The sequence below is a fragment of the Dasypus novemcinctus genome, chromosome 27 (genome assembly GCF_030445035.2).
Source record: "Dasypus novemcinctus isolate mDasNov1 chromosome 27, mDasNov1.1.hap2, whole genome shotgun sequence".
In the NCBI taxonomy this organism is placed as follows: Eukaryota; Metazoa; Chordata; class Mammalia; order Cingulata; family Dasypodidae; genus Dasypus; species Dasypus novemcinctus.
In genome coordinates this window covers 21,564,629-21,583,723 of record NC_080699.1, presented here as the reverse complement: position 1 = coordinate 21,583,723, position 19,095 = coordinate 21,564,629, and the positions used below count along the sequence as shown (strand labels likewise).

At 40.9% G+C, this 19,095-nt stretch overlaps 1 protein-coding gene across 9 annotated transcripts in view; it reads left to right on the top strand.

Annotated features, from left to right (window-relative positions):
• The window catches only part of CADM1 (cell adhesion molecule 1), a 330,101-nt gene that overhangs the window by 230,322 nt on the left and 80,684 nt on the right, over window positions 1-19,095 (top strand). For 2 of the 9 annotated variants that reach the window (XM_058289344.2, XM_058289343.2), the window contains exon 1: window positions 18,886-18,947. The exons of the other annotated variants lie outside the window; for them this stretch is intronic. In XM_058289344.2, the coding sequence (XP_058145327.1) occupies window positions 18,920-18,947 (28 nt within the window). In that variant the 5' untranslated portion in view covers window positions 18,886-18,919. Of the gene's footprint in view, window positions 1-18,885; window positions 18,948-19,095 lie in introns of those variants that run through there. 9 annotated transcript variants of the gene reach the window in all.

Genomic DNA, 19,095 nt, shown 5'->3' with positions numbered 1-19,095 from the left:
AAAAAAGAGCAATGTAATTTTCTGCGGAAGAGTGGTTAGAGCCATTTTCATACTTTTAGTCTGGGACAGGTGGTATAGATTAATGTTGAATACATACAAAATCTATTGAGACTAATTAAAGATGCATATCCACATGGAGCACCACACATCTCAGGGGCTCTTTGGCAGCCAATCCAACCAGCACATATAGTGTTTATATATCGAGCATTTTTCAAATTTAGCCAAGAACGGTACAACTGGAACTTCTGAAAATTGCCTGAAAATCCTTAGTTTCTTTGTGTTGTAGAGTCTCTCTTAAGAGTCTCTGCCCCCAAGAAGAGTGTCTCAGAATAGAAAAGATTATAATTTGTGTTTACCTACAATGGGTATAAATGTTAAGCAGCAGTATAGAGTAAGGAGTTGACTGTCCTATCCCTAAACCTTATATGCAGAATAACTTTAATTATTTGGCCATGGTTATAATAGTATATCTTAGGACCCAGGTTCAATCCCCAGAGCCTCCTGGGAAAGGTTTGCCCATGCAGCGAGCCAGTGTCTACGCAGCGACCCATGTGGCGAGCCAGGCCCATGCAGGGAGCCACACAGCAAGATGATGATGCAACAAAAAGAGAAACGAAGGAGAGAGTCAAGGGAAGAGGCAACAGAAACCAGGAACTGAGGTGGCACAAGTGACAGGGAACCTCTCAGCACATTGGAGGTCCCCAGGATCGAATCCTGTTGAATCCTAGAGGAGAAAACAAGAGAAGACAAAAAGAAATAGACACAGAATATCACACAGCAAATGGACACAGACAGAAACAACAGCAGGGTGGGGGGTAGGGGAGAGGAAAAAAAATAGTATGTCTTGGTCCTTTTCTTCCTGGGATGGAATCTTTTTCTAACTTGATGCTTACCCCAATAAAGATGAAACTGTACCAAGGACCTGTCTCAGTTGTTTAATTCAGGAAAGTGAATTAACATATCAGTCCCTAAGCCTCTATCCCTCATCCAGGTTGACTTAATACCCTTTGGTGACTTGATCGTTTCTCACAAATGCTAATGAACAGTTCATTCTGACATTGTAGACAAACACAAGCTGGTAGTTTGTGTTCAGGTGTTTTTCTTACCTGCTAATGAATAAACTCCCAATGGTTCACAGTTAGCTGAAGTAAGCAGTGAGTTGAGGCATATCCCCAAAATGATTTATTAACTATGTCTTAAACCAAGTAGACTGGATTTTAGAGAAAAAGGGACTCTTTCCTTGATTTCAAAGGGCTCAGTAAGAAGGACTATATTTTAAATAGAAGAGCTTAATAGTCTTAGATAGTTCCTCTATATTGATGTTTTTATTGTAAGTGGGGGTGGGACAAGGCTGTATATACTGACAGATAAGAGTGCCTGTTGGAGACTTGCAACTCCTACCCTCTGGTTTATTGGACTTACCTCAGCTAACAGGGAGGTGAAGAAGGTCAATTGCCATACCAGGGAGCCAAGAGTGCCTACAGCTGCAAACAGGAGAATTGCATCCATCATCCAAGTGGAATCTAAGTACCCTTTTGATACAGAGGTAGAGCAGACATAACCATCCCAGGGTCCACAGAATGGAGGAATAGAGTGTGGATTAGAGTGGATTAGAGTGTGGATTACTGATAGTCTATTCTGGAGCTAATGTGATTAATAATGGAAGTAAATGTAGCATTGAGATGGAGAAAGTGGCCATGGTAGCTGCTGAGGGTGGGGAGTTAAGAAGAGATGTGATGTGGGGGCATTTTCAGGACTTCGATTTGTCCTGGGTGGTACTGCAAGGACAGTTACTGGACATTTTTTTATGTCCTCCCATGGCCCACTGGGTGGACTGGAGGAGAGTGTAAACTGTAATGTGGACCATTGACCATGTGGTGCAGCAGTGCTCAGAGATGTATTTACCAAGTGCAATGAATGTCCCACAATGATGGAGGAGGTTGTTGTTATGGGAGAAGTGGGGTGAGGGGGGTCGGGGGCATATATGGGGACCTCATGTTTTTTAATGTAACATTTAAAAAATAAAAGAGAGAAAAGACTGTTAAGCATAGAAACATAACATTGGAATAAAATTCTATGGGAGATAGACTAGAAATATCTTAAGGCTGAAAAATGAAATAAAATTCCCAGCATTTAAAAAAAGAAAAAAAAAAGAGTGCCTTTTGGAAGTGGATGTGGCTCAGGCAGTTGGGCACCCTCCTCCTATGTGGAAGGTTCCAGGTACAGCTACCAGTGCCTCCTAAAGAAGACAAGCAGACAAGGAGCAGCCATCAAACTAACACAATGAGCAGACAACAACAACAAAAAAACAGTGAGCAGACAACGAGCAGAGCAGAGGAAGGAAGCCATCTGGGGTAGGGAGGTGGGTGGGAAAGAATGCTGGTTTATCGATTGGCAAGAGAAGAGTGACATTTGTCTGTAAAGCTTTCTCTCTTTTTTTGAAGGAAGTACTGTACTGGGGAGTGAACTCAGGACCTAGTATATGCAAAGCAGGCACCCAACCACTGAGCCACACCTGTTCCCCTGTAAGGCTTTTTTTTTTTTTTAAAACGATCATTGAATTGGAGCTTTGCTGGACCATGAGCCTCACAGGTAGTAATGGGTTTCAGAGAGGCTACCCTTTCTATTCTCTTTAAGGTTTTAACTAATAAAGCAAATCCTGTAGATGCAGCAAGAATATGGGGGAAATGTTCTGGAAGAAAAAGGGAGGGGGGGCCAGAACTTATGGTGAATAGATTAATATTTATAGACATCAGCATTGGTCTCTTACCAACATTTATAACTCCAACAGTGGCAGATTGAGGGCTGAATCAACATTTTTCCCCCTCCATAAAATAATAAATATGGTAAAGTAGCTCTCAGAACTGCCTTTATCATAGGGATAAATCAGGACAGTTTGTGTTGCAGGAGAGACTTAAAACTTATAAATATGTTGCCCTTTAGGCTACTATTCATCAAAGTGTCTGATATGAAATCTAGACCAAAGGCTTTTGTTATTGTGTGTCTGCTTATTCTCTTTTAGAAGTATAAATTGGAAAGAGCGCTGTCATTTTGGTCATACTGGCCTGCTGAGCCACTTAAATGCATGTCCCTTTTGGGATATATTTGAAGAAAAAGAAATAGTGGGAGTTGACTACTGCACACTTACACAAATCCCCTTCAATGCCTAAGCCCTCCTGGCAGAAGGCACAATATAATTTCCAGCAGGAAAAATATAGCAAATAACTGCTTGACCAAGACCTCTTTTGGTGCAGTCAACTTTCTTTCTTGAGACAGTAGAGTAGGGGAGTTGTTCCCCAAAAGCCTCGTAAAATCCAGAGCACTTTTACTTTTCCTTCTCGGGACTTCCATCCAAGTGTGTGCCGAGGGCATGGCTGAAGGTACTGTACTCCCCTTTTCAGAGGGGAAGCATTCTGGGCTTGTGACAGATGCTTTAAGTTGCGGGATTTGATAGGTATTTTTGCGTATGACTCTTACACCACTTTGCAGTACTGAATGTGAATATCTTGGCTCCTGTGGGTTGGAGTCAGAGTTGAGGCTCCAGCTCTGCCCTGTACTCCCTTTGGTGCCTTAAGATGTTGGATCACATATGGTGTGTGGAAGCACCTGCCGTTTGGGGGCCTCACAAAGGATGGACTAAGCAGTTTTCCTTTTTTAATGCGTCGTACAGCTCCTAGTTTCAAGAATAACTAATTGGGAGCATAAACCTTACTTTGCCCTTGAATGGTTTGCAATTTAGGAAACCTGAATAACGGAAATGGAGGGCCTACAAAGAAGGCATTGAAGCGTGCTGCAGTTTGATAATTTGCCCGCTTGGCTTGGGTAAAGCTACTGGTGTAGAATTGCTTTGGGAAGAAACAGCAGGCTCTATCAGGCCTGTGGGTTGTTACTGATGGTTTGGGGGAATTTAGAGAGCTGGGGAGCTTTCACTAACCACTTGGGTCTCTGTCCTGTGCCCTTTGAGGTTTCACAAAAGCAAATTGTGGGCCTCTGGGCTAGTTTGCATTTATTCCAAAGCCGGCATTGCAGTGGTCCTTGGAGTGCAGAAGTTGCACTGTGCTACACTCATGTATAGTGAGAGCTGTTCTTGGGACTCTAGTCTGGAGGCCATGTTGGGGTAGAGAAATACTTCAAACTGGAGAGTCCAGAAAAGCATGTCTGGCCCTGTTTTGATACCCAAGCATTTTTACTTGCTGTGGGTCAGTTCAGCCAACCAGAATGAGGCAGAAGTTCTCACTGTCTGTAGAACTGAAAAGAGTGCAGCACTGCAATCCCGCTTGTTCTGTGGCGGTGGTGGCAGTTTGGCTTGCCAAGTCAGATTTCTTGTACCCTATCCAAGACTGATTGCCCAACCTTATCACCGGTCACTGACTCTAAAGAGGGGCTCAGGCACAGGAGAGCATGGGTTTTCTCTTTATCAGATGTCTTCAAGCTGCTTTGCAGCACATCCCTGTGATTGCTGACACCGTTATGAAGATTGACAGTTTCATCAAGAAAGCACAGCAGAAAATCTGCAGACAATAAAGGGAGGCAGTGCTGGACCCTGCTTGCATTACTCCCAGAGCCCCGAGTTGGGGCTGGGGGTCCTCATCTCCTCACAGACCTGTAGCTCTTTTGCCGAGCCCAGAGCCTAAGGCCTTTGGTCTCCCCCTTCCCAGCACTAATAGTGACTATTAAAAAAAAAAAAAAATAGTGACTATAAGACTTTGAGAAGAGAGCGCAAGAGGGTTTCTAGAGCAAACCCATTTTTGTTGTGGTGAATTGTTGTGGTTTTGGTTTTGGTTTTGGTTTGTCGTGAAGATAGTCTGAGAACAAGCTTCTGGCATGTTCCAGCAACTTTTCCACCTCCCAAGATGAAATACATATCCCTGGGTCTGCAAATATTTTAGTACAGTGTCCAAACCAGAGAAGATCAAGTAGAAAACCAAGAATGTCTTCTAAGGACACGGAATGCCTCTGAATTGTTAGCAGTTCTCTGCAGCTAGTAAGTCTGAGCACCAGCCTCTTACCCCAAGCCAGCTGCCTCCCAAATGTGTGGGCTACAAGGCCAGGGGTATGAGTGATTCAGTGCACATCCATCGACAGTACTGGAAAAACAATTCTTAGTAACGACTCATGAAGACGATTCAGTGCCATCAGCAGCAGAAGGGCACAGCTGTGTGAGCCACCACTTCTCTGATTTTGGTATGTGTTAACAATATATTCTCAGAAGTCAGTATTCCTTTTGCTAACAAGACAAACCTTATTTACACAGTTTCTTACACTTGAGGTTGGAATTTAGCCCAGTGACTGTATTATATACATATGATTCTGACCTCCGGGGGGTTTTTTCTGAATCTTACATCTTTTGAGAGTGTCCTTCTCAAAGGTTAAACTTTCTACCCAGCAATGTTGCCTTACAATCATCATATTCTTTAAAAGAATCAAAGGGGTTAATTGGTTTCTTCAGTAAGGAGCCTTTTGCAGAAGAAAGCAATTTTAGGTTAGTTTTGAGTAGTAGCCAGGGAAATGTACTGAAAGGGGTGGAACGTGTTTCTGTTGTGCAGATAACCTACATACGGCTTTAGAAATGTGTGATTTCCAGCGTGTGCTAAAATAAGAAGTGGTTGTTTGATTTATCTCCCACAATGGTACGGCATTCTCTTCCTAAGTGGCATTTCATTCGCAAGCCAGGCACTGTAAATTTGAACTGAATATGTAAGTAAATATCCCTCAAGGAGATAGCATCCTGGCTGTCCTCGTGTGAGAATACACTGCTGAAAATGAAGCTCTTGGCTTTTGGAACTGGCTCAGCACCTGAAATACATTAGTGTCCAAAAGGGGCCATGGTGCACTAGCCAGCCAAATAAGCCGGAAGTCAGTATGAGCTATAATTACAGAGAATCACCTACATATAAAGTGATATTTGGGTTTTATCTCCTACCTTCTCCCCCAAACACTCCAACTTCTCTTCAATCTATTGCAACTTTCCTTTGAACTTTCTTGTTCAGGCCCATTACCTTAGTGCATGGCAGCTTGGTCCATTACAGCTTTTAACTGTAGCTTTTTTGCATGGCAGGGACAGAGGCAGTGACAGTGTTTTATCAAGTCCTAACGAGATTGCCTCTGTGCATAATTGTTCAGCTAAAGGGCTGTCGATTCACTAATGTGTAACAGGCCGGAAGCTTAAAGAATGGAGAAAACCCATAATTGCAGGGTAACCTATGTTCTGATTTATTATCTATCACATCATGTTTAAAACAATTTCCTACAGTTCTGTGTATTTTTAATATTATTTTGACATTGAATTGTCACCTAATGCAAACAGGTTTCAGAAACTTTTAACATTTGTGTATGCAGGCAGTTAAGGGGGGAAATCCCTTTTATTACGATATAAGATACATGTTTATCAAAATTCATCTCAGATTTCATTTAGAAATATAGATATCTTGGGTTTAAAAGAGTTTGCTGAGCTGCAAAGAATGACAGATATTACTGTCAAAACAGAGTTACGAATGATAAAAGAACCCTGGGAATGCTTATGCTTGTGTGGCTATAAATTGGATAGTAGTAGATAGAAGAATACCATCTGTTGGGTCACATAGAGCAGGCTTCCAATTGGTAAATTTAGAAGGTACTGCCCAATGTACATCTTGGTATGCTTCATGGGGAGATATCGCACCTCTTCTGTGGCTGGCCTGGTGCAGCATAGCTGATGGGGAGTGAGTCCCCTACCCCACTGAGTTTTTATTACTGGGTGTAAAGTCAAGGTGACTGTTGCATTCTTTCATCAAAGAGATGATTAATTTGAAGGCCATGGGCAGAATAGCCCAGCAAGCTCCCTGCAGAGAGCCCAACAGAAAAAGCCAAAGCATTCTAGAAAGATTGGAAGTTGTAGATGTGAGTCATGGTACAAAAGTGGGATTTTGCTGCTACCCTGTAAAAGAGCTGACTAATGTACAGTAGCTGACTAGCCAGATCAACTGGCACACTTCAACCCTACTGGCTGATGCCCATGGCACCTGGTTGGGCCCTTCTACACCTGCATATTTCATTTCTTGCCATAATGGTTCTTAAACTTCAGATGGCATTAGAATTGCCTGGAGGGTTTGTTAAAATATTGCTGGCAGAAAGCGGACATGGCTCACGTGCAGTGCTAATGCGCGCAAGTAGTGCTGTGCCAAGCAGGGGTGTCCCCCACATAGGGGAGTCCCACGCACAAAGAGTGTATCCCGTATGGAGAGCTGCCCCACGTGAAAAAAGCACAGCCTGCCCAGGAGTGGTGCCACACAAAGAGAGAGCTGACACAGCAAATGACACAACAAAAAGAGACAGATTCCCAGACAAAAAGAGACAAGAATGCAAAATGCAAGCAGATACAGAAGAACACACAGCAAATAGACACAGAGAGCAAACAATGGGGGAGGAAGGGAAGGGGAGAGAAATAAAAAACAAAACAAAACATATTGCTGGCAGGAAGCAGATGTGGCTCAATGGATAGAGCATCCCATCTACCACATGGAGGGTCCAGGGTTCAGTCCCCAGGGCCTTCTGACCCGTGTGGAGCTGGCCCATGCACAGTGCTGCTGCACGCAAGGAGTGTCCTGCCACGCAGGGGTACCCCCATGTAGGGGTGCCCCACACGCAAGGTATATACCCTGCAAGGAGAGCCACCCACAAGAAAAAAGCACAGCCCACCCAGGATGGCGCCACACATGCTTGAGAGGTGACACAGCAAGATGACGCAACAAAAAAGAGATGCAGATTCTCAGTGCCACCTGATAATGCAAGCGGATGCAGAAGAACACACAGTAAATGGACACAGAGAGCAGACAATGGAGGGGGGGGAGAAATAAATAAAATAAATCTTAAAAAATATATATATTGCTGGGACCCACCCCTAGAGTTTCTGATTCAGTAGATCTGGGGTGGAGCCTGAGAATTTTGATTTCTGACAAGTTCTTTATGATGTAATGCTATTGATCTGGGGACCCCAATTTGTGAAATGCTATGATCTGGGGACCCCAATTTGTGAACACAGTTCTACTAGATGTGCTTATTACCAAGAACCCATTTCATTGGTTCTCAAAGCACCTCAAAAAAGGGCCTGGACTTTATACTAAAAGATTGGTTGATGAATGTATAGCTATATGTTTTAAATTAAATTAAAATGTTCATAGCATGTGTATGTATGTGTCTTTTTAAAAAAATGATTCCCTGCTACAGGTGACATTTTTGATTAACCGTATCCTGATCCCAAACATGCCTAAGACAACTTGTACTCTGAGAGGAATATTTGCATTTACCACACAGGTCTGTGTGTTCAGGGGTGGAGACAAGGACAGCTATCCATGATTGCATGAGGGATGAGCACTGGAGCATGTAAGGCTAGAAGAAATTCATGCTGAAAAGCATTTTCCTTATGCGTGGAAACAGGGCTGCGTGGCTGCTGCGAGGAGTGATGGAAATGCAGGCGCCTGAAGAAAGTACAATAGCAAGAATGCTTCCAGCACGGTGCCCCGATGTGGCGTAGAGGAGAAAACAGAGGCCCCGGAAGATTCAGAGCCAGGCACCCTTCCTGGCACCAGAGAACGAGCTGGGTTCCTTCCCTCAGAGGAGTTAGAGTCACATTGTTTTTTCCTCTTGAAAAAGGAGGACATTTTGATATCGATATCGAATTCCTTTAAAAAAACGAAAGGATGTTAAGTATCCTTGGTTTTAAAAATCAGGAGTATCCGGTTTTCCAAATAGAATATCCTCAGAAAGGTTTGTGAGGGAGGGGGAATGTGGAAGGGGGGAGCCAGTCTAGTATATTTTGTTTCAAGAGCAAGCACAGTCTAATGGCTGCCGTGAGATTTTTCTCATTGACGATTTCCTTTTCATTTCTTGATGTTTATTGAATCCTTCTAACGCCAGGCACCAGGCATATGCATCATCTCCTCTAATCCTCACCTCAGCCTTCTGCCATTGTTATTATTAATATTTCCATTTTTATAGAGGAGAAAATAGAGACTTAGATTAAATAACTTACTCAAGGGCACAAAGATGATACAAGTTGAAACAGGATTTGAGCCTAGGTCCTTCTGACTGTGCGGCCCTCATATCAGGACCACAGCATCCTCGCGCAGAAGCCCTCATCGCATCCGTGGAAAAACTAGGTCTCTTAAACCTTCATTTTGTGGAGACTGTTTTTCTGTGGTCTTGAGATAGGGTACACCTGACCTTGGTCACTGCAGTAGGTGACAGAGATGAAAGTGGTGATTTTAGAACTGGCTTTCCATCCACTAGGCAATAGAAAAGAAACATTTTTGACTTTTTTCTAATTGCATATGTTAAGTAAGCGATTGAACAAACAGTTCTCTTCTGCCTGGTAATCTGCTATAAATCAACCTCCTGATGTTAATAAAACAAGTCAAGACTGACAGAGGAAGCTCCATTTGTATTTTAAACTCCCAATTCATCAGGGTCTCCTCCTTTAGATCTTCTGTGAGAGTGTCCTTGGTCTTAATGTAGCTGGAAGATAAAATGCAGATAAAAGAGCCATTGTCTCCGAAGAGCATTCATAAAAAATGAATGTTGATCCTAATTGAGCAGTATTTAAACACATGGGTGGAGGCAGCAGCCTGTAGGGACCATCTGAGTCTGTTAGAATTTGACTCTCTATCTCATTTTCCTCCTCTTATTACAGTGCCCTCACCACCCAGCTGCCTTATGTTATATGAATGTAAACTGTCACCCTGAAATTCCAAAGGATATATATAAAGAGTCAAAGTGATATAGCAGGTTTCCAGCTCTTTTGCTAATGTTCCCATTTTGAAACAATGTACCCATCCTCTGTATCATTTTCTAAAATGTTATTCAATCAATTCACTTTCTGTTCTTTCATTGTCATTGTTTACCTGTTTACATTGGTTCCTGATAACTTAGTTTTAAGTTTTCCCAAATTCTCCTGTGCTGGATTTAACAGAAAGAGCTTCCAATAGCCAAAGCTGGAACAATTTGAACAATAATATTAATAATGATAGTATTGGTTTATAAACTAAAGAGTAAAATAAATATCCATGAGTCTATACCAATATAAATAAATAAATGGGGGAAAGGGATCAGTTCTTCCTTATAGTCATCCAATGAACACAAGTAAAAAGGATTGAGAGAATTAAAAAACCATCATTGTTGCTACAGGCAAAAGCCACCAGTGGATGCTGAAATTAATGCACGAAAGTATAAGGAGAAACAGGATAGTTGCATAGCTTCAAAGTATCTCCCCCAAAATATTTATTAATTACTTTGGTGGTTTTAACATATATTCACCTGTTCTTTGATCCTTCTACCTCTAGTAGGTGGAACTTAATTTTCCATCCTCTTGAGTGTGGGCTGGATTTAGTGACTCTGCTTTCAGCGAATTGAGTATAGAAAGGGAAAAGTAGTAATTTTTCAGTGCAGAAACCTGGAAGACATCACCTTAACCAAGTGATCGAGGGATATGACAGATTGATATCTTGTACCCCTGAAATACGAGGAGAAGGGCATATCATTTCTGTGCTGTTGTTCCCCAAAATCCATAACCTCAATTCTAATCATGAGAAAACACCAGACAAACCCAAATTGAGAAGCAGTCTACAAAATATTTGACCACTGTTCTTCAAAACTGTCAAGGCCATACAATAACGTTGTACCAATGTTAATTTCTTAGTTTTGATAATTGTGCTATCATTAGGGGAGGCTGGGTGAAGGGTCTATGGGAACGCTCTATACTGTCTTTGCAACTTTTTTGTAAGTCTTAAAAGTATTTCAAGATCAAAAGTTTTAAAAAAGACCTATTGAGGGCATAGGGAAGCTTAGATAAAGGAATCCTAAAATTAATCCTTTCATTTGCTCATTTATTTATTTTTTCATTTGTTCGCTCAACAAGTATTTGTTGCCAGGCACTGTACTGAATGCTGAGGATATAGGGAAGAAGATAAGCCTGAGTTCCTCCTCAGCAGAGGCTGGCAAAGTGCCTGGTTCCCAGGAAGTTGGGTCCTTGTTAATGTTTCTTAGAGTCTCAGCCTAGTGGGACATGTAGAGATTTCAACAAGAGCGTATTAGAAGTGGAGTGCTTATGGAAGCACATAGGAGGGGCACTTGACCTAGTTGTTGGAGGCCAGAAAAGGCTTCCTGCTAATCCTTTGTAATGTGAATAAACCCATGGTTGAATCTTTCATTTAAAGTATGATCAAGGTTTTCTATAGGAAGGATATACTTATGACATCATTTAGAAGTTGATTTTATCCTCTTAGATGCTACATTCCTTAAAAGTAAGAAGAGTCCCCTGTGTTGTTTTTTTGTTTATTTGGTTGGTTGGTTTTTGGTTTGTTGTTGTTGTTTTTTTTTTTTTTGGTGTGTCTTAGATCCTAAGGGGTGTTACAGAGTTTTTGAAAGGGGTGAGGGGCTTTCAGATCCCTTGGTTTAGAATCGTTATTTTGTGTTTTTATTTAGCAGCAAAAAGTGTGCAACATAAATAATGTGTATTAATGCTTCTGTGATTGTCTTACTCGAATGGTAAAAATATCTTATATTGGGGTGTATGAACTTTTTGATGTTAAAAAGAGATTTCAAATTCACTGAAACCAGAATATTTATGCAAAAGAATTTTCATTGTAACATTTTTATTATAATAAAATTTAGAAACAATCTAAATAAAGAGCAAGAGGAGAATGGCTAAATGACTAGTGGTATATCTCCATGATGGACTATAAAGCATAGTAATTGAAATTATGAAATTTTAGTGATCACATAAAGGAACCTCTGATATTGAGTGGAAAAACTAGGAAATCATATATATATACCATATATGGGAAGGAAATATATTAAAATATTAGTACTAATTATCTCAGAATGGTGGACTGTGGGATTTTCTTTTTTATACTGATTTTGATTTTCTACTATAAGGATTGTTTTAGTTTGCTAAAGGCTGCCAAGGCAATATACCAGAATAGGGTTGGCTTTTATAATGGAGATTTATTAGTTATAAGCTTACAGTTTCGAAGCCAAGAGAAGTGTTCAAATCAAGGCCTCCCGTCCCCAAGGACTGGCTGTTGATCTCTGCCTTCTCCAGGCTCCCTTGCTTTCTTCTCCCTCTGTGGCTTCCTCTCAGCTTCTGGATATTTCTGTCTGTCTCTGCAGCCTTTTCTCTCTGTTTATGAAGGACTCCAGCAAGAGGCTCAAGATTTGCCCTGGCCTACACGCCACTGAAGCAATCTAATCAAATGACCTCAACTGAATCCATTCCAATCTAAGGGTCCCACACCCACAGGGATGGACCAATTTAAGAATATAACTGTCTGGGTTCCACAAAAGACTGAGACTACCACAAGTATGTATAGTTTTTTTATAATTAGAGGAAAACAATTGTGTTAGTTTTAAAGAGGGGAGTAATTACTAAAAGCAGTGGAATAGAGGTTCCAGGACTGTTAATGCAGTGGCTAGATAACAAATGCCTTAAGTAAAATGAGAATCCTTCCAGCACCCAGGAAAGGGTAACCTTAGTTTTCTTGTGTAACATAATTTCAAATTTAGCTTCATTTTTGTGCACAGTTTCTTTCACCATTTCTCCCCCAGTTTTCTCAGTATGTTGATCAGTAGCAACTTTTTTGCTTTTATATAGGAAGAAACTTTGTGTTCATAAATGAGCCTTCAAAACATTTAGCCCACCTCCTGGTTCCTCTCTCCTGGCTTGTAATTCTCAAGCACTGAAAACTACCTTGGCCTGTATAGCAAGTGGGTGAACTCTACATTGCAAATTCTAAAAGATGCTGATGGTCTTATTTAATAACAATCAAAAAAAAAAAAACATGATTCATAATTGCAACCTTTTGTCGATGAGTATCGGTCACTCTCAGGGCCATCAGACTTAGTGTCTTGTCAGCAAATCTATCCGTCATTATTGCGAAACTCCACAGGCCACAGAGAAAGCTGCCTGATGGTATTCTCTTAGGTTGCAAACCAGGGAAGGGAACGGGGTCTTTAAATGCTGAGCCTTCTCTACCTACGCTGCCCTGAGACAGCCAGTCTAAGCACATTAAAACAAGAGGCAAGGAAGAGCCCCATCCCCTTGGAAATGGACCAGATGCTGAAGAGGCAAGGTAATTGACAAAGGTACCAGGGCTAGAGATGGGATCGGAGCAAACGGATGGTGGGAACCAGGGTGGAATGAGGTGGGAAGGCCTAGAGCTAGCAGTGGGAACGAGAGTGAAGATGCAGGGTTCAAGAGGAGATCGTTGGATGGCAAGGTTTTCTACCAGTGCCTTCTTTTGAGCAACTATTCCTTTAGCTCCCCTTGGACTGTACTTGGCCTTAAAGAGGCAGACTCAGACTCCCTAAAGTGTAGGTGGGACTCTAGCCCTGCTTTTTGCTAGTGTAGCATTTCCCTTGGGGGGAAGAAATCAAGTTAGAGAGTTGACTTGTATGTTCTTCAAAAAATATTATGTAGGGCACCTGTACCTACCAACTAGGTCTTTTTACTACTTTGAACTACCAGCATTTAAAGAAAAACAAAACACTGCTTTTTATCTTCATTTGGTCCCCAAACCTAGGACTCTTCCTAATTGAAAGATATGTGGAGAAAATGAAAAGAAAAGCCCTACCACATCTCCTGAGATTTATTTAGCACTTGCCTCTGAAAAACTAAAATATCTTATTGATCTGGGTAATATGTTAGTATAAAATTGTAGTTTAGCCTCTTGGCCTCAGCTCCCAGTGCCTATGACAAGTGTCACCAGAGATGGTATTGGGCACAGAGCCTGGTATTCAGCACACCTGGGTAATATGGCCCGAATCTTAGACAGGCAACCTAATCCAGCAAGGCGGGGTTCTGGAGTAGGTAGGTAGGAAAACTAAACTGGTGGCATGATCCATCTCTGAGTTCTTTCTTTGACCTGTTCAAAGGCCTTTCCTTGAGCCTTGTTTACCATGCTTTTCTTGTGGTTTGTGACAGATAAGAACTGTATTGATTCTGAGCATCTGCTGGCAGTAACCTTTGAAAGGGCAGGTGATGCATCACTACAGAATTTTATCTATCAATATTGGAGTAATAGAAAGACAGGGATGACATCTAATCACAACACTGCTGGCAGATCATAAATCTGAGCTGATCTCGTACTAGTAATGGGCAGTAGAAAAAAGGGACACGGATTAACATTCAGATAAAGTCAGAGGGACATTTAGTTGGGAAGGACAGGGCTTGGCCATGAGAAAGTGCTACTGGGTATGGCACCCTGCATGGGAAGTTAAGTCACTTGCCCAAGTTTATACAGCTAGTAAGTGGTAGAGCCCTTCATGGAGCCTCAGTTTACTCATCTATAAATTAGAACTGATAATGCTTTAGTGGGTGGTGAAAGATTCAGTATGATTCTTTGTGACAGTGGTTCTCAAAGCCTGGTACCTGAAGCAGCAGCAGCAACAGCACCTGGGACTTTTTAGGAATGAAAATCTGGGGTCCTGCCTCATACCTGCTGAACTAGAAACTCTGGGGTGAGGCCCAGCAAACAAGCCTTCCAGGTGATTCTGATGCATGCCTAAGTTGGAGAACCACTGATGTGTGCAAAACAACTCTTACAGCAGGCACAGAGCTAGGGTTCATAAAAGCAATGTTTACTTGGTATCTTAATTTATTGTTAATGATACTTGGTCCTACCGATTCTATTAATAATTTTATCCTGCTTACAGATCTGACATTCCTCATACTTTGTGATTCACAGGTGAATTTGTGATAAAAAGAAACATTTTAACAGATAAACATTTTTCACGTCATAGAACTATATACATTTATTCTTACGCTTCTCCGGTTTCCATGGCTAGAGGATACCAGCATTGTAAAGGTTAACTTTCTAATGTGTGCTTTGGACATATTTAGTGCTTTTGACATGTCAGGAAGCTTCCAGCCTGGACAGTAAATAGTGCTACAATTTAATAACATAAATGGAGTCTGTCTGATTCTGCAAAGAAACAGTCTTCCTTGGGGCCCAGAATATATAGTCCCTTCTGCAGTTACACTCACAGTATTTTTTATCATTTCATGTTTTTATTATATCCCAAGTACAAGGTGCTACAAAGAGTCCCTGGTGCTGGCAATCACTCAAAAACTGACACATCTAAAAAGCAAATAGAACAGCAAGTAGCCCATTAGGGATTTTCTTTTTTTGTATTTAAAAAAATAACAAACTTTTAAAAAATCGCAACACTACGTTATAGTGTTTGGAAGGGTTGATTTTGGCGTCTTATACATGAAAAGTAGTGGTAATAAAGTTCCTCAATGGTTGATGCTTTTTCTGCAGAAATTATGGCTGTGCACAACTGTGGGAGTTTAACTGTGTTTCCATGAAGTACGTAATTCACACTCTAAATGTGACAAGCATGACTGCCCATAAACCTAACGACTTTTTTAAGAGACCAAAATTCAGAACATTATTCTCTCTGAAACTGCAGTTTAGTAACCTAGCAGAAAACTGTTCAGAGATCTCGCAGTGCAGTAAAGGCATCTGGGTGTGCCAGTGGAAAAGATTGTTGAAAGCTTTCGTACAAGAACAGATTTGTTACAAGAATGATGTATGGACCATTTGCAATTGCCATGTGTTAAGGAACAGAAAAGCTAGAAAGTAGGGCATGACAATGACTCTTTTGTTGCCCCCCTTTCTCCGAAAAAAATTAGAAAATAAATTTTTATTAGGCAACTTTTATAGAAATTTAAATTCTAGCTATGTGACTTTTCAGAGTGATAAGAAAAAACCTCCCCCAGCTGAGATTGTTACTCTTAGGTGAATTCTTTGCTTTTTTGCCTTCAAGGTAAGTGTTCTTTCCTCCCACCAGCAGCTGCTAAGGATGCTGTTAGCTCGCATTTGGATGGCAAGGCACATTTGCTCCAGCATCCGAGAATACGGCTTTGGTCCCGGCTGATCTGTGGATGTTCATTAAGGGGCCATGTAAAAGTGAAACTGTTTACCTCTTGTCCCCTGAGCATTCAAGGAGGCTTTTTCAGTGCCAGCTTCTTTCTGCCTCAAGCTTAAGACTCTTATTATTTCTCTTAAACTTTTGTTGATGCCGTTACATATATTTTTGTAGGAAATGTTATCTACCAGACACAGAGTGAAAAGGCTTGCTATAATGGGAAGTGTAGCTTTTTATTTTTTCCTCCGTTCAAATCACAGAGTTGAATTTCATCACTTTGGTAGCAAACCTCAGCAGCCTCTTCCCAGTTTTCATTTTGTACCACTTTCTTTATTTCCCTATTTGTTGTTTTTGTCCTCACTGGCTCAACATTCACAAGCACAAAACATACGGTAACAATAAAACCAAATAAGCAAAAATTAACTAGAGTACAGCATGTGAACTGACAAACAGTGCTACGTGTGAGAGCACTGGCTAGAAGTAATCATTTTTGCAGCTAAATGCGGAATAATCTATTTGCTTTGGACGCGGTCAGCTAGCTGCTTTGGAATAGGATTTTCCATTTGTGTATTGGTTGTTCTGTGGAGCTTGAGGAAGAATTCTAGGTTCTAGTCCTTATGGATTTTATGAATGGTCCACATCAATTTGTGTTCATGCAAATTGGAATTTTTAAAAATCTGTTTTTAAATAAGTAGAGGTTGCTGAATCATGATTCTCCCTAGAGACTGACTTCACTTGGTAGTGGGGATGCCTGATCTCGCGACTCACGGAGATTCACCATTTTGACAACATGAAACAAGTTGTCTAGGAACACACCTCTTTCTGAGATCTTCCTCCGTCAAGCTATGAGTCTCATGTTTACGTTCATGATATAAGGGAGCAATTAGAATGAATATGCCAGATCACCTCAAACTTTCCAATGCCTATGAATTACCCAAGTCTCTTATTAAGTGCAGATTCTGACTTAGTAGGTCTGGTGTGAGTTCTGAAATTCTGCATTTTTAATAATCACCCAGAGATTGTCAAAGCTGCCGGTCAATCCCATGGAATAGCAAGGCTCTGGGGGCAAAAAACGAAAGTCTGGTTTCCTAATTATATTTTTTGTATGAGTGCTATGAAGAGCCCATATCAGTAGTGAACAACAGAAGAGATGAAGAGAAGAGAATGTGTGTCCTTTGTCTTCTGAGTCCTTTTTAAAGTTAGCTCTTTGCTGATCTTTCCTTATAAAGCTGGTAAACATTAACTGGAATTTAGCAGAGGTGACAAAGGAACACTCTTTTATTGAGGAGTTGAAAACTGACTGATGCCGAAGCCCACATGCCTAACCTCAAAGCTCTTCTTGCTTGACTCCTTGCTCTGCTTCCTGAACAACCTGAGCTCTGCTTTCTCATCTCCATATTCCTTTACCTGCCCCTCATCCTCTCTTGAGTGCTTTGTGGCAGAAGTCTCTTAACTGATCTTCCTGGCTTCAGCCTTTTTGCTACCTTCAATCTCCCCTCCTCCTCAACACAGAAGTTATCTTTAAAAACCTGGGTGTGATCAGATAGACCACTTCATGGATTCAAATCACTTAATGGCTCACTATTAATTACAAGATAAAGTGCAAATTCCCTATCTGAGCAGACTGTGTCCTTCAATATCTGGACCTAATGACCTTTCCAGAAAACATCCCTCCTGTCACTCTGCAGAGCACCCTGTACTCTTCACGGTGTTCCAAGCACACTGTGGTCCTGCTTTCACACTTTTCCTCTTGCTCTGCCCTCTAGCATCCTCATCCTCACCCTGACTGAGCTGGTGCTCACTCTTTTATGTTCTCATTGCACATTATTACATTTATGACTTGAAATTCTTATGACGTTGTGTTGTCATGGTTTGTGTATATGTCTGTCTCCCTCGCAAGGTTAGGAACCTCTTGAGGCAGGGCTGTTTTCTCCATCGGGCACTGTACAAGCACAATACAAGGTCCTGTTTATTTTCAGGAGCCTTGTGAAAATGTTTGAGACATGGAAAAGGATATCGTTATCTTCAGAACAAAATATGCAACTGGAATGAATAATAATTTCAAAAGCAAAATTATAAAAATCCTTTATTATTTTTAATTCAAAATTATAATCATTGTGGATAATGGGTGCAATTTAATATATTTTGATATTATATGAAATGGTGCCTCCAAAAATGAGAGTTCCTAGAGTCTGCAAAGGTCTTAAAACAGTCCTTCAATTAGCAACTTCATTCAACGAACATTTAGTGAACACTTCTTCTATAAGCTGGCACAATAGTATGTTGTGAAAATACAAAGATGGCTAGGATAGAGTGACTGCTCTCCAGGAGCTCAGAATAATTTAGATAACTTTAATAAAATCAATAAATATGTTTCAGGGGTTACACAACCTACATACAAATACATGAATTATCCCATTCATTTAAATAATTTAGTGAGAGGGAGATATTGTTAGACCCATTTCATGTGTGGGAACCTGAGACTTAGAGAATTTAAATAACTTTCCTAAGGTCTAGCTAATAACCAGTGGAGCCAGCACTTGAACCCAGTTAAAGATCAAATGGAGGAAACAACGCTGTAAACAAATGATCGCAGAGCCATCAGTGTAGTAAGTGATGAGACTGAAACAGAAACAATTCACCAGGAGCCGGAAGTCAGGAAACCTGAACAGTCATCACAGTTTCAGAGAAAGCTAATGACTTTGAGCCAAATACTCTAGGACAAGTAAGAATTTCTCCGTGGTCTGTTTTCCTGCTCTTGTAAAATAGGTTAATTTGTATTTGAGCAAATAATAAAATAAGAAATGAATGTCAATAACAAACCAATATCACTGACCAGTTATTGATTGATGTTTGTCCTATGTTCTGGGGTATATTTTTAGCCAAGAATGAATATCTAGGTAAAATTGTCAGAAGTATAATTGTGAAATAAAACCATATAGTAATATTAATTAAATTTTCTTTGTGTACTTTTCTTTTCTCCAGGGTCAAATGAAGGGAGAAAATATACCCATTTATGCTCAGTAGCACACCATTTAATGAAGGTTGGTTTCTGGAAACCTCAAACTCCTAGACACACCCAGGAACTCATTAGTAAGCAGGAAAGGTCTCAACCCCGGTAACTTTCTCCAGGTTTTTGGACTTAGTAATAAAGGGAGGAATTATCTGTGAGAAGTGACAGCCAGCATTGGA